The sequence below is a fragment of the Meriones unguiculatus genome, chromosome 10 (genome assembly GCF_030254825.1).
Source record: "Meriones unguiculatus strain TT.TT164.6M chromosome 10, Bangor_MerUng_6.1, whole genome shotgun sequence".
Classification (NCBI taxonomy): Eukaryota; Metazoa; Chordata; class Mammalia; order Rodentia; family Muridae; genus Meriones; species Meriones unguiculatus.
Genome location: NC_083358.1, coordinates 15,156,833 through 15,172,941, shown reverse-complemented (window position 1 = coordinate 15,172,941; position 16,109 = coordinate 15,156,833). Strand labels below are relative to the sequence as shown.

Genomic DNA, 16,109 nt, shown 5'->3' with positions numbered 1-16,109 from the left:
TTTTAGCATAATTACATACTGATATCCACATTTTATTAGCTCTACTTGTGTACATAACACACTCCCCTTCAACGGTTGATTGAAAATCAACTCCATTGACATTGGTATATAGTTAATCACAAAACATAATCCTTTTATTGCATTATGCTTATCTATAATTTAAAAAATAATTAAGATGTCTTTATGTTTTATTATGAAACAACACTTGGTCATAAAAATATGTAAGTAATGTTTCCTGATGAAAGGAATACATGAAGCAGATCCAACTTAATGCACATTCAGGATAAATGGAAGGGACCCCACAAAGTTGATGAAATCCCTAAATAAACTTAATCTATTATGATACTGCTTAAATAAGAAAGGTGAGAAGTTTGTTTTTTGTTTGTTTGTTTCTAATTTATATCGTGTCAAGAGTGGACTTCATTGGAAAATAATATTCCCTGGACTAATTAAGCAATAAAGTTGACACAGTGTCTATTCTGACCAAAGTTTTGACTGGGTATCTCTTTTTTCTTCTCTTCTCTAGGTCTGATAGCTGTTGTGATCTTTATCTTGCTTTGCGTCTCTGCCATAGCTGTTCGCATTTATCAACAGAAAAGGTTATACAAAAGAAATGAGGCAAAAAGGTCAGAGAATGTAGACAGTGCCGAGGCTGTTTTGAAAAGCGAGCTTCATATCCAGAATGCAGTTGGTGAAAATCCAAAGGAGTACTTCTTTTGATTGGCAGCAATTCTCTAACTTGCAAGAATGAGTTCATTTTAATAGCCAGGGGCTCTCAGTGGACAAGAACTGCTCTAACCCTGACCATACAGGCGATGGATCTGCAGCACAGCCATCTTGCCATGTCCAGGCTCAGGATGGCTCCAAGCAGCCTCCTCCAGTGATGTGCTCCTCCAAGCCATCATTCTATTTAAGAAAGGAGCTAGCTATTGGTGTCCCCTTCCAACTTCTGCACATGATCAAAGCCAAGTTTAACTTGCTTCACAACTATGGTTTTTAAATGTGGAAACTGTAGCTCTTATCTTCACTCTGTAAAACATAAGTTTTGTTAGAGGTAAGAACTCAAAATTGGACTATAATGGCCTTGCTTTACTTGAGACCATATGTCCTGTTTGCTTTTGTCTTCACATGGTGTTGTTCATGAGCCTGGAAATGCTTCTGAGATCCTGTTTGGCTGGTGTTCGCATCTTCAGTGGCCAAAAGTCTATACATTAAGCCCCTTTGCCTTTCTCTGTATTACATTCAATACATCTATAGTCTGAAAAAATGTTTTCTTGTCTTTGGCTTGTTTGTATTGCTCTTTTTCTATTAGACTCTTTTCTGATACTTTTTAATGCATTTTGTTTTGAGTGTCTGACTTTTAACTCTGAACATGCAATTCCTATATAAAAAGACTCAGAAAGCACAGTGGTTGTCAGTATGTGATGTCACGCCTCTACAAAGAGTTTCTTATCAGTGTTTGATGATAACTGGCGAAGACCCTGAGCAATTGTAATTTTCCAAAGTGTGTACAATGTTTTCCATTAAACTAGTCACAAAACAATTCCTAACACAGCAATATATATATATATGTGTGTGTGTATATATATACACACACATATATATATATATTTAATTGCAATTCTATTACCTCAAATAGACTTATGAGACTATCCCCCAAACCTAAGGGCAGTAGTTTCTTAGGTTTATGTTTTTCTAAAGGTAATTACCAAATTTTCTTTGATCTCCCATGAGGATGTTCCATGGACTATCATCTTGTATGTTAGAGAAGAAGGAGATAACATCGAGGGTAGAGCCCCACCCTTCATTCTAATACAGAGTTATGCCACTGGCATGAATTTTGCTGTGCACTAACTCCCAATATATGTACCTTGTAATCTGAGTTTAACACACCCCCTACTTTTCAACCAATAGATAAGGTAATAAATGTTTATGCTCTTTTCAGACTCAAGCTCAAGAGGTCATTCTAGTGATCTGTCATGTAGGATGATTAGGACCGCGAAAATGAACCGGAATCACTCTGACATACTCACTAGTTCATGGTGGTTAGAGCCTATGTATACAGTGGGAGGTAGAAGCATCATTCCTAACTTTATAAAACTTTAACAACAATGAACTTTAAGGCCAAGTAAACAAGATAATTGCATGGAATTATCTTTGAAATCCATAAGCCAATTAAATAATGAAAGCACTTTGCAGTCCATGTCCATACCTTCAGGTGCCTCCAAAGTAAAAAAAAAAAATACAATTCCTTAGATTTTTATATAAAACTTGGAAATATATGAATTCAATATCATTAGCATCTTATTTTCCGTATTTTCCTTGTGGACTCTTGGAAAAAATCTGCTTGTCATTTCCCAAAGCACAAGCTCCATATTAATGTTTCTGTAAATACTTGTCTAAATCTTAAGGAATGTGAATTGATGAACGACCTATATTGGTAAACAGCATCTTTATGTGTGTGCATATGTACACACACAGAGAGAGAGAGAAAGAGATAGAGAGAGAAGACAGACAGACACGTGTGGTGATAAGAGATGCATTTAACACAGAATTTATATCATTTGAGTAAAGTGTACAACCATTATCTCGGCTCTGAATCTTTTAAAGGTATGCTTTTAATTTACTAGCAGTGCCCGCCTTACCAGTAGTTGAAATGTGGTCAGCTTTATAGATGGTGAGGTGGCAATGCCCTCTGGGGTCTGCACTGCAAGAGAATGCGATAGGATGGCATCAGATTGCATTGGTACCTTATATGCCATGGTTTGGATTTCCTGGTTTGTAACGAATTTCTTCCTCTTTCCTTAATAAAATGCATTTTTGAAATGAAATGCAGAATATACTTTGAGATCTTGTATAAAAGTTTTAAATTAGGGAATTATGTGGGATTTCTTTTTCTTAAGACAGCAAAAGTGTGTGTGTGTATATATATGCCTTATTTTCTGATGTATGTATGAATATATGTGGTGAACAGATTTCTATGATTCTTGTGAACTATCAGGTAATTTTTTTCTTTAAAACTTTTAACTACACTTACTCTTATGTGAATGTATAAGTGTATGTGTGTGATTGTAGATGTGTGTACCTGTGTGTGTGCGCATTTTTTTTTTGTGGGCTTAATATGTAGATTTTAGAGGAAAATCATGGGAGTTATTCTACTATCACTTAGGATCTGGAAATAGAACTTGGGTTTCTTAGGTTTAGAAACAGGCACTTGTACCTGCTAAGCCATTGTTCTGGCCTTATTTTTCTTCTGTGAAAAGGGACAAAAATTATAAGTTAGGAAGATGATTATTAATTGTAGCAATTCAATTTTTAGGATCTCTGCAGTCTTCCCTGAGTCCAACAGCCTGGTTGGCAGTTGTCCATGGAAAAGGTTTCTGTACACTTCAGTTGGGTGATGTCTTTTTCATTATCCTTTCCTTTTCTCCAGAGATCTTGGTAAATGTACACTGTGTAAAGGTAAAGACATTGCATAGAGAATATGGTATACTCCTCTCTGATTTCAAAACCCCTTCAGAAACCTGGCGTGGCAGCACACTATTAATCATAACACTTGGATGCAGAGGCAGAAGGATTGATGCAATTTCAAGGTCACAGTAAACTATTGTGATGCTTTGTCTCAAAAACCAAACCAAAACAAGGCACCAAAAGCAAACTACATCCCTCCCAAAGCCCAAAATATCAACAAACAATCCTGCTAAATGTACTAAAAATTCAATGGTGGCATTAAAGAGCTTCTTCAAGGTCATTAATGAGAAACAACATTTCAATATGCAGGGAATGCCATGAATATATCCCCTTTCCACTGTAGAATATAATGTGGTTTTAGAACTTATTTCCAAGTGTTGCTTTCAAATCTGTGTTTATTACATCCTTAATATGTCAATTAAAAACACAGGACGAAACAAAAGACAACCAGGCAGTACCCACAGGGAAGGCAGTCATTTGAACAGATTGTTCCTTGGGTGTTCTTTCTTTTGGAATAACAGCATTTCTCATGGGATTAGAGGAGCACAAGCTCTGTTTAAACTGTGGACAGCTCTGTTTCACAGATAAGAAGTCCAAGACACAATATGCGAAGAGATGTTCCCAAGAGGACAGTAGCAGTGTGTATGCCATTAAGCAGTCACTAAATTCTCTGTTTTCTACAGAGTTGATCTTAGTGTTTCTGGGATCTGGTACTTCAGCAGCTAACCTGAAGCTGACTTGAAACTGTCTACTGTCTTGTCTAGAATGACTATAGGTCTAGATCTTATCCACCATCTATTTTCAATGAACACCAGCTGCTATTGGCAAACGATTATCCTTGATAAATTTGTGTTTTTACTGAAACTGTTAACTGTCCCTGACTCCAAGATAGTCAATTAAAATTGGAATTCTTATTTTTGTATGCACGCGGTCATGTATGTAAACATTCAAGTGTGTGAACGTATGTAGAGACCAGAGAGCTACCTCAGTTGGCATCAAGAAGGTTGTCCAGATCCTTTGAGACAGGGTCTCTCATGGGCGTTGGAGTTGAGCAGGAAGGGTAGAGGATGCCAGGGCACTGCAGGCATCCTCACATTTCTGTCTCCCAGGGCTGAAATTGCAAGTGTTCACCTCCGCATCCAGCACTTCTGGAAAGTGAATTCAAGTCCTTATGCTTGTAGGCAAATACTGTATAGACCAAGCCAGTCCTTGAGCACTCTATATAGACTTGTGAAATCTATGGCATGAGTTATATCTGACCTATTGAATCATCAGATGTCTACTTCTTGTTAGAAAGATGAATTAGAGGCACTCTAAACTAAAACCTGCTCAGTTAAAGATTGACTTTGAAATCCATGTGTCAATGCCGTGATGGCTCCATCAGATGACTTTGATGTGTCCTGCCTGCTCTCTACTGTTTTTTTAAAAAGTCTGGATGACAGTGTGGAAGCAGGGAAGAACATCTAGAAGCCAAGTGTTTCCTTAGTGTCATGTGTGTACCTGAGGAACATTCATCCCTCCACGAAGGAACAAGAAATGAGGATAAAAACACGACAAAGTGTGGAGAAACATGGTAAGAAAATTGAATATGTGGTCCATCAGAGGGGTCCCTGGAGCTCAGTTTTGCAGATTTTCAAGTGGAAATAAATATGAACTCTGATTCGAATGTTTTCCCCAGTGCAATATTTAAAAAATATATATCTTTTAACACCATACTTAAGTCATTATAGTTGTAGTTTTAAAGAAAAAGTTTAAATTTTACAAAAGAGATAAGTGTTCTCTTGCCCATCTCTTCTCCTCCTCTGTTTCAGCTCCTTTAATGGTCTCATTTTAGATCTCTCTATGCCTGTAAATAATGTGCTCTCACAGAATGGGTTCTTTGTAAAGTACATTTTGAGACAGAAATCTCCACCTATAAAGTTTATTAGGTACTATGTAATACACACAGGAGACAGGCTGATGTGGGGTGAAGTTGGGCTGTGCTGTCACAATGATAAGGGATTATGGGACCCTGCAAACATTACCCTTTGGAGGGGTTCTGAGTTGGGTTAAGGGGCAGAACATTCATATTACAGGATACAGGAGGCAATTGGTGTTGGCTGTGTGTTAGTGATCATGAGCTTGGACCAGTACCTCTTTGTAGCTTAGACTGCTCTTGAGAAAAGACAAACTTGCTCATCGACATTTGGCTTTCACTTCCATGTATCAGCTAAATGATGATTATGAAAGATGTCTTCAGTATGTCCTATCAGTTCTCCAGATCATAAAGTGATGGCAAATAGAAAAGATTTAGAAGCTGAAAGTTTTGGGAGGGGAATGTGTGTGCACAAGCCTTGAAGTGGAGGAACCAGGACTGTTTTCCCTCCCGCACTGCTCAAATCTATCTACTTCAGACATGATTTCTGGAAGCAGCTTCTTCGACACTGAGGATAATCTCTTTTCCTAAGAACAATGTGCAAGATGGAAGAGGATTTGCTAAGGTCTCACCTCCACAGATGACTGTAACTGGCACTCATCTTTTTCCTGTTCCACCATCCTTGCCACCATACCAACATCAGCTGACAATACTGCACAGAGTGGGACTTCAGTTATGTTATGCTCCTGGTCTTCTTCAATAAGATATTCTTGTGGGATCAATTTGAAAAAAAAAGAATTTTAGACCAAAGATCATATTTATATATTTCCCAGGCCATCCTAATTAATACACTCTAGCAAAAGCCCTCCATGCGACTTGCACATGCTTGCCTTACTGATAGATTGCTCTCATTCCCAGCATGTTCTGGAACACAGTCTGTGGGTTGACTGGACCTGCCAAGAGACCCCTGCTTGCTTAAGCCCGTAAGGCTAGCACTTGACGATGACCCTTTTCCTAAAAATAAATGTTCTGTGTTGGCCAGTGGGACAATGGGGGGGGGGTTTCTTTCAGAGAATTCTACTTGGACTGTTTCTGTATCGGACATGAATCACTTTGGTGTTTAAAGGATGGAAGTGGGAAAGATACCAGTATTAGCTATGTCAATTCCACAAACAAATGAAAACACCCTGAATTCACATGAGACAAAGAACCTCCAAAGATGACACTCAGTTCATTTTGTGTTGGCTGTCTACCACTGAGGCTGGGGCCTACCCTTCAGAGTGGTTTATTTCCCCCAGTGAGACTCCCTAAGAGAGAAGTAGTTTTTCATTTGCAAGTGGCTGTCCATTGGAGACAGCTTTTGGGTTAGGGTTGGAAGAGTATGTCCCCTTATCCTTTCAGCCCTGGGACCCCATCTGGTGCAGACCTGTGCAGGCACTGTGCATTCAGCGTCTCTCACTAGCCTGGAACTCACAAAGGAGGAAAGGCCACCGAGCATCAGGTTCCAGGGATCTGCCCTTCTCCACCATTGTAACATTGAGGTTCCAAGCTCGTTCCACCATGTGCAGCTTTATGTGGTATGGACCAAAATCCCAGGTCCTTGTGCCCTCAAGGCAGATACTTAAGGAGCTGAGCTGGCTCCCCATACCTAATTTTCACTCTCAGGAGAGGGTAAACCTGATATCAATGCCAACTCTGCGGCAGTATGCAATGTCTTTATTTTCTCTGACCACACTATCACTGGCTGTCTAGGTCATTAGAGTTACACCTTTTGGAAAGTACTCAGAATTCACTAACATATACACTCTGCATCACAGTAAGGTTCTTCCTCCTGAAGACATTGTTTCTCCTTCAGTCAGTAGATTCTAGGTTGGGAAATCAACAGGATTTCCATTTTGGCCATGCACACCTATAACGCCAGCAGCTGGAGGCTGAAACAGGACGATCAAGAGTTCAGAGCCAGCCTGGGTTAAACGCTGGCTTCTGAGGCACCCCGAGCCTTCCAATTAGAACTTATCTAAAAATACGCACATAAAACAATCATGGGATATAAAGAAAGAATGAAGACTCATGCTCACAGTGAAGAGGTGATGGGATTTTTAGTCAAAACAATAAGAAGTTATGTGACGTTTTTGGAGGCTGGTAAATTGCTCAGATTGTAATGCTCTCGCTGACCAAGTGTGAGATCCTGAGGTAGTGTATCTGAACCCAGATAAAATAACATTTAGAATACGTTTCAGTAACCTCAGTGCTCCTAAAGAAACCCTCTGGCTAAGTATCCTGATGTACACAATGATAAACTATATATATATATATATATACATATATATATATAAAACATTTTTATATTTATATATTTATATCTTATAGATAATATATATATATGTGTGTTACATATATACAGAGAGAGAGGGAGAGGTTAGAGAACAAAGGCCAACACCACATCCCAGGTTTGCTTTAAGCTCCATGCGCACTGTGGCAGGCATGGGCTCACTCTCAAGAGAATCGTGTGTCACCTCAACCCACACAACACACACCCACACATTAAATCATATACAAACTTTACAAGTATGAGACATATTATTAACACTACAATCTCATAGATTCAGCAAACTTCCCAGTAACAGGCTCAATGGCAGAGTGACCCAGCTCCGGGTAAAATGCACACCCTTTGTTCTGTGTTACCGGTTTCCTATGGTCAGCTGCGGTGGCTCCTCAGACATGTGTGAACCTGACCCTGTGCAAAGGTTGCAGACCACTACTGTAACGCAGACAGGACACTAAAGACCTTACAGATTGCTTCCCAGAGCCAAGGCCAAAGGCCAGGCTTCTTTGGGGATAAGCTAATCCTTTACATGACCCACTTTATTATTTTTTTTTAGTTTCATTTTATTTCCAAAGTTTATAAACTTAGGTTTCTCTGCTGCCTACTCTTCATTTTCCTCTAAGTTTGGGAAGTTTTTTCCTAAAACTCCATCCAGTGCCTTTATGGAAAGAGTTGGTCTCAGCTCTTATTTTTTTTTAAGATTTTTTTAAAAATTTTTATTAATTACACTTTATTCACTTTGTATCCCCCCCCCATAAGCCCCTCTTTGACTCTTTGCACCCTCTTCCTGGATGGTCCCTGAGCCCTGGGAGGAAGAGATTTGCTACATGTGTTTCCTTTAGGGCTGAGCATTCTGTAGTCTCTTATTTTCTGTGCTTTGGCCAACAATGGGTCCTTGTGATAATCTCTACTGCAAATCAAAGTTTCTCTGGTGAGGGGTGAGAGATGCATTAATGGGTATAATGATTAGTCATTAGGAGCCAGATTAATATGATGTCCACTCAGCAGAAGAATAGTAAGTGTTCCTTTCTATTAATCTTTTTTTTATCATATCAGCTTTACATGCTCAAATTCTATCTTTCCTACAACCTCCAGTCTACGTTTTTATTTTTTTTAAATTTCTTTCATAACAAGGACCTCCCAAAGTATAAGATGTGTTTGTTGCTCATTCCAATATGGGAGAGAGGAACCTCACACTGTCTTAGAATCTATATTGTACACGGAAGTTTCTGAAAATGAACACTTTAGGAAGAGTTTCCAGTCCTTACTATCCTCAGAGGGCATGGAAATATGCAAGGCCCATCCAAGGGATCTGATTGGCTCTGCTTTTCAGCATAGGGATTATAAGCACATTCTGTCACATTTGGCTTTTCTTTGTTTGTTTTTTGTTTTGCTTTATGGGTTGTGGTGATGAAATTCAGGTCCTCGTCTTTCAAGACAAATGCTTTACAGACTGAGCCGTCATCCCAGGACACTTTGCTGCTTTGTATATTAGTGCTGTAACAAGTCCAGACAGCATAAAGGTTTTCTCAACTTGTATGTCTGCAGTTAAGAATTCCACAGCATTCTCCTTGGACAAAGGCCAAGTCATGGCAGGATTGCACTTCCTTCTGGAAACTCAAGTGAGATTCTGTCCTCCTGCCTTACCAGCTTCTTTTACTCATTGCCCATATACCTTCCCTCAGTTCCCACTCTCCTAACAGAGATGGGGTGGCCATTCCAGTCCTTCCCACGTCACCCCATTCTGAGTGCCCTCCTGCCTCTCTTTCCCAGAACCTGGTGATGACACTGAGCCTACAGCCCTTTCAGTCAAACAATCCAGGGCAGTCTTTGTACCTCAAAGTCATGGAATCTGTGTCTTGTGTCCCACGGACTACCTGGATCTCCTTTGCTTTGCAAGCTGACACACTCCTGTAGTGGTGCCTGGGTGTGGAGGGCTCTGGGTAAACATGTCGCCATATTTCCACTTCTGTCTATCTGGGCCTGAGATCTTTAACCCAAGAGGTTTTTGTTTGTTTGTTTGTTTGGTTTGGTTTGGTGTTATTTTTCTAGAAGTAAATCTGTATTTTTATACTTTTTTCAGGGAACAGAAATGCCTTACAGAATTATTCACAAACCCTTACACACTCTGGTAGGATATAAATTACGTCAGCCCTTATAGAAAACGGTATAGCAGTTCTTCAAAAACTTAAAGGAGGAAGTACCACCTGATCCAGGAGTCTAACTACTGTGTGCAAAAGTCTCCTCATTTCAAGAGGCCTTTCTTTTTATTTCCAGAGTCAGGTGTACTGTGTTGAATCCATCCTGTGTATAGATTGGCCCAGTTTCCTTACAATGATCACATGTAAACAGTAAATCGAGTCATGAGGCAACTTTGGTTCCTCCCATAGCTAGCTTCCATCTAATCCTTCCCTCCAGGAGTCTCTTGAAAAATGAATGGCAACTTCAATAATTTGACTGGTCCATTTCCTCTTTGAAAATTAGAAGTGCAAACCATGTTTTTTAAAAAAATCCATTAAGTCATTAATTTTTATTTTATCAAGCTTGGAGCAAGAAAAGACCCATTCTTATCACATTTTTTTTGTAACACACCGGACTAATTTGTGTTTGCTTTTAATAAAATTATTGTCCTATTTCGTGCATTGATGCTAGACATGACTTTACACCCGCTGAACCAACACATCTGCTTCCAAGCTGTCCATGTAATAAATTTTCTGGTAAATTATGTTTCTGTTGAATGAATTCATGTTTTTTATTCAAAATAAGCTGTTATAAATGATTCATGTCTCCCTACATTTTCAACAGGAACAAATTAATTTTTTAATTGAGCTCTGAAATGACCTGTTCTTCCCAAATGCATATTAAAAGAAGATGATTACAAATGGCTGTCAGGATCAAATGAGACTTTGTAATAACTTTTTTCATTTGCTGAGGATATTTGGCCAACTTTTCTTAGAAATTTATGGCACTTGATGAATAATTGGAAAGTAACATCTTCTGGAAAAAAGATTGGTGGTTTTATGAAAGAATGAGCCAGAGATAACAAAAAAAAAAACATAATGTTTTACAAAAATTCCAGATAAAATACTAAAGAAAGAATATTGCAAATTAGGTGCAATTTACATAAGAAATATCGGTAGGTCCTCTGCATGTATGGTCCTCAGTTGGTGCATCAGTCTCTGCAGGACCCCTGGGTTCAGAACTATAGTTTTGTTGGTCTCCTTGTAGGGCACTTGTGCCCTCCATGTCCCTCTAATTCCACCCCTTTTTTCCTTCATAAGAATTTGTGTGCTCTGCTCAAAGTTTGGCCTGGAGTCTCAGCATCTGCTTCAATCCCCTGTAGGGTGACTCTTTTCGGGGACCCTTTATAGGAGACTCCAATCCTGTTTCCTCTCTTCCACAGCTTCCGGTGTCTATCCTGTTTGCCATTCTGAATGAGATTTAAGCATCCTCCCTAGGGTCCTCCTTAGTGTTTAGCTTCTTTAGGTTTGTAGATGGCTGTCATATTATACAGCTAATATCTGTTTATTAGTAAATGTATACCATGCCTGTCTTTCTGTTTTTGGGTTACCTCACTCAGAATAATCTGTTTCTAGTTCCACCCATTTGCCTGCAAATTTCATGATTTCCTTGTTTATAATAGTCTGGTAGTATTCCATTATTTAGATATCCTTCAATTTCTGTATCCATTCCTCTGTTGAGGGACATCTTGATTGTTTCCAGATTCTGGCTATTACAATGTGGCCAACTGGCAACTCAGTCTCCATGTGGATCTCTGAGGGAGGGGAGCAGGGGCTACCTCTATCATGAACTCAGCTGGCTGCTCTCTGATCACTCACCCCTGATGATGCAGCTTTGCCAGGCCACAGAGGAAGAGGATCCAGGTAGTCCTGATGAGACTTAACAAGCTATAGGCAGATGGCAATAGTGGAGAACATCCCCCTTGCAGTGGGTTAGCAGAAGGGGATGAGGGGAAAAAGGAGAGAGGGTAGGACTGAGGGAGTTGAGAGAGGGGGTTTCAATTGGGATATATAATGAATAAATTGTGAAGAAAAAATTAAAAAAAATCTTAAACAAGATCTACCTAATTATTTTTGGTAAGGAATATCAAATATTTCCACATATTTGGCATTAGTATATAAATAACAACCATTGCTGTTAAACTATTTAAACAGATATGTGATTCTTTCATATTTTCATATGTATTTATATATTTTTTCAGTAAAAATGATTTAAAAAAAGAAAGAAAGATTGGTAGGAATGCTGATATTTTTCTATGTTTATTTATTGAGATTTATTTTACAGCTTAATTATGTACATGCATGGCCGTGTGTGGGTGTGGGGGGTGGGTTTATGTTTGTGAGTGCAAGTGTCCACAGAGGCCAGATGAGGGCATCAAATTACCAGGAACTGAAGTCACAGAAGGTTGTAGGCTGTCCAGTGTGAGTGCTGGGAACCAAACTAGGGTCTTCTGCAGGAGCAGTGTGTACCCTTAACTTCTTGGCCACCCTCTAGCCTCTTACCTATTTATTCAAGTTTAAAAGTTTATATACAGTATGTATATATATATATATATATATATAAAGTTTTCTATATACATGTGTGTTTATATACGTGTACACATATATGTATATGTGTACATATATTAAATGTACATATGATATATACACATTAATATAAAACATATACAACAAAACGTTTTGAAGAATGTATATATATATGTAACAGCATGACTGTAATTGCTGAGATATGCATCACATAGTATCATTTTCATGATGATGCTTCCTCAAGTTCACTCAGTCATTTTAAGGAGTATTGTACGCTCTTAACTGTGGTCACCGTGTGATACCCTAAGATTTCTTGAATTTCTTATGTTTAGCTGAAATAGTATATTCCTTAGCCAACATTTTTTACCTTTTTCTCTGTAACTCTGCCGGCCTCTGGTAACTGCGATTCTATGCTGTACTTCTAGGCAGTTAACATTCATGGATTCTGTGTGGTAGTGAGATCCTGAAGCTTTGCTTTGGTCTTTCTATGTCTGTTTTATTTCATTTAACAGACTATCATGTAGATTTACCCATGAGCCTTTGCACACTGTTGGTAGAATATAAATTTATATAGTCTCTGTAGAAAACAGGAGATTAATTCCACAAAACATTAAAAATCAAACTACCTTATGATCGAGAAATCTCACAGCTGTGTATATGTCCAAAGAAAATAATATTAATAAGACAAAGAGAGATTGGCACCCCTCCAATCATGGCAACATGATTCATAATAACCAAGGAATGGAATCTATCTATTGTGCCCATGTGAATTAATGAATGAATGAATGAATGAATGAATGAAAAGAATGTGATGATTGCTTTTGAATGGTATCACAGTTTCTGTCTATATACCTCTTTCCATCTTTGATTTGTAGAAGAGAAGAAAAATCTCTCAGCATTCCTGATGTCTTCCTTAGTAGAGATTTAGCACACTTTGGCTTTACCATGGTTGAGATTTTATGATGTATGAAATTGATACAGTGTTCAAATGCCCCTAAAAATTTCTTCATGGCAATTCGTTTCTTTCTATTTGCTTCCATCATAAAACTTAAACATGGAAGTCACACTACAAAAATAGTACAAACTTCTTTTGCTATATTATTTGAAGGAAAATATTTTTATGTTATTAACATTGTACACATGAAATTGCAACTAATTTAAAAAAACTGAATTTAGTACACACACACACAACACATTTTTTTTTCACCACGGGGATGGTTTCCACTAGTACAATATGAATTTTAAAATATTTGGAACCTCCGTTGGAAGTCTAGGCAGTTCTGTAAAATCAAGACAGTTCAACTCACTGTGCTTTCAGGTAGTAGCTCTTCCTTTAATACACAACTGAAAATATAGTAAGCTCATATCCCAAGACTATAGGGAGTTATGTCTTTTAAATGGATCCCCTTCTTTCCAGATCTTTGGGAGTCCTCCCTTAAAGAAGGGTATCACACCAACACATACTGTTCTTGGTGATTTATTTCAGCTAACTTGTCTACTTTGGGCCATTTTACTTAATGTCCAAACCAGTCTAAGCCGAGGAGATGATCTCTGTTATTCCACCACTCAGTTCTAGCCATCCATGCCCCCAGTCTCCCCTTCATTCATCCAAAGCAATAAAGGCAAAACTACAGCATGTAAGTCACAAAGCTTGGAAATAACAGAAAATAATAAAACATAACAAATGGGATTCAATTTGCTGTGAGTAATTATTCCTCCTAAGTTCCCCAATGGCGGAACTTTCCACCATTGCTGGTGGGAGTGTAAACTTGTACAACCACTTTGGAAATCAATCTGGTGCTTTCTCATACTATTAGGATAGTGCTACAAGTTATACCACTCCTAGGCATATATCCAAAATATTCTCAAGTATAAAACAAGGACATTTGCTCAGCCATGTTCATAGCAGCTTTATTCGTAATAGCCAGAAGCTGGAAACAACCCAGATGCCCCTCAGTTGAAGAATGGATACAGAAATTGTGGTACATTTACACAATGGAATACTACTCAGCAATTAAAAACAAGGAAATCATGAAATTTACAGGAAAATGGATGGATCTAGAAAAGATCATCCTGAGTGATCACCCAGAAGCAGAAAGACACACATGGTATAAACTCATATATTATATTAGACATATAATGGGATAAACATGCTAAAAACCGCATATCTAAAGAAGCTAAGAAGGAGGGCCCTAGGGAAGTTGCTCAGTCCTCATCAGAAAGGAAAATGAGATAGACAGAAGCAGGAGGAAACAGGGAATAGGACTGGAGCCTACCACAGAGGGCCTCTGAAACACTTTACACAGCAGGGTATCAAAGCAAATGCTGAGATTCATAGCCAAACTTTGGGCAGAGTGCAGGGAATCTTATGAAAGAAGGGGGAAATAGAAATACCAGGAAGGGACAGGAGCTCACAAGGAGACCAAGAGAATCAAAAAATCTGGGCCAGGGGTCTTTGCAGAGATTGATACTCCACACTCCAACCAAAGACCATGCATGGAGATAACCTAGAACTCCTGCTCAGATGTAGATCATGACAGCTCAGTCTCCAAGTGGGTTCCCTAGTAAGAGGAGCAGGGGCTGTCTCTGATATGAACTCAGTGACTGGCTCATTGATTACATCGCCCTGGGGGAGGAGAGAAGTCTTACCAGGCCACAGAGGAAGACAGCACAGCCAGTAGTGATGAGACCTGATAGGCTAGGGTCAGATAGAAGGGGAGGAGGACATCCCTATCAGTGGACTGGGGGAGGGGCACAGGAGGAGAAAAGGGAGGGAGGGTGGAAGGAGATGAGAGAGGGGGCTACAGCTAGACTACAAAGTGAATAACTTGTAATAAATAAAAAATTACTAAGAAAAGAAAGAAAAAATAAAACGTTCACTTGACCATTAAAAAAAAAAAAACAAAATACAATAAATCCCCTAATGCCGTTGCAATTTCTGCCTTGTTTTTATCCCACTTTCCTCCTAGCCCAGCCTACTGAGAACATTTCCTCAATTCACATCTCCAAAGACCACCATTTCAGTGAAATGGCCAGCCCTTGCCAACACCTGGTTCCTTCTGCTCTACTGTGAGTGAATAATACATTTTTTAGTGGAAATCATTATAATCATAAGAGAGTTAACTCCTGTTTATGGCCAGCACAGTTAAATGCTCAACCGTGGCTTTTTCCACAGTATGGAAGATCCGCCATTGCAGAGAGCCAGGTGGCAGGTTTGATTATCTACTTTGAAGCATACTGTAGACCCACTACTGTGTCTTTGTAAATATTAATCTCATTTTTCATGTTCATCCGACTCTTACTTAAATAATACATGCTTCTACAGTTTTTTTTTCTGCTTTGTATCATCCAGTGTTTTTTTATTTGATGGACTATAAGTGCCGTTGACGTGGTTGTCAAAAGTTGACATCAAGCCAGAAGTCTCTCTCAAACCATTATCTATCCATCAATCTTAAAGATGTGGCTCTTTATGTCTTAAGTATATCAGACCTGTAGCTTGTTACCTGCTGCTCAGGAAAATCCCACCCAAGATTGTTAAATCTTGGTGTACTGTCTGGTTTTGCGTATCAAGTTGACATAAGCTAGAGTCACCAGAGAGGAAGGATCCTCAGTTGAGGAAGTGCCTCCATGAGATGAAGCAAAGCATTTTTCCAATTAGTGATCAATGAGTGAGGGCGCAGTCCATGATGGGTGATGACATCCCTGGATAGGTAGTCTTGAGTTCTGTAAGAAAACAGGCTGAGCAAGCCATGAGAAGCAGGGCTGTAAGCAACACCTTTCCATGGCCTCTGTATCAGCTCCTGCCTCCGGGTTCCAGCCCCACTTGAGTTCCCGTTCCAACTTCTTCTAATGATGGACTGTGATCTGAGAGTGTAAGTCAAACAAGCCCTTTTCTCTCCAACTTGCTTTT

The 16,109-nt window shown here is 39.0% G+C and overlaps 1 protein-coding gene across 3 annotated transcripts in view; it reads left to right on the top strand.

Moving 5' to 3' along the window:
* Cntnap4 (contactin associated protein family member 4) overlaps window positions 1-2,888 on the top strand; it is a 291,138-nt gene extending 288,250 nt beyond the window's left edge. Inside the window, exon 24 of one of the 3 annotated variants that reach the window (XM_060391927.1) lies at window positions 527-2,888. In XM_060391927.1, coding sequence (XP_060247910.1) covers window positions 527-720 — 194 coding nt within the window. In that variant the 3' untranslated portion in view covers window positions 721-2,888. The remainder of the gene's footprint in view (window positions 1-526) is intronic. The other 2 variants (XM_060391929.1, XM_060391928.1) reach the window with 2 other exon arrangements.
* Window positions 2,889-16,109: the final 13,221 nt, after the last annotated feature.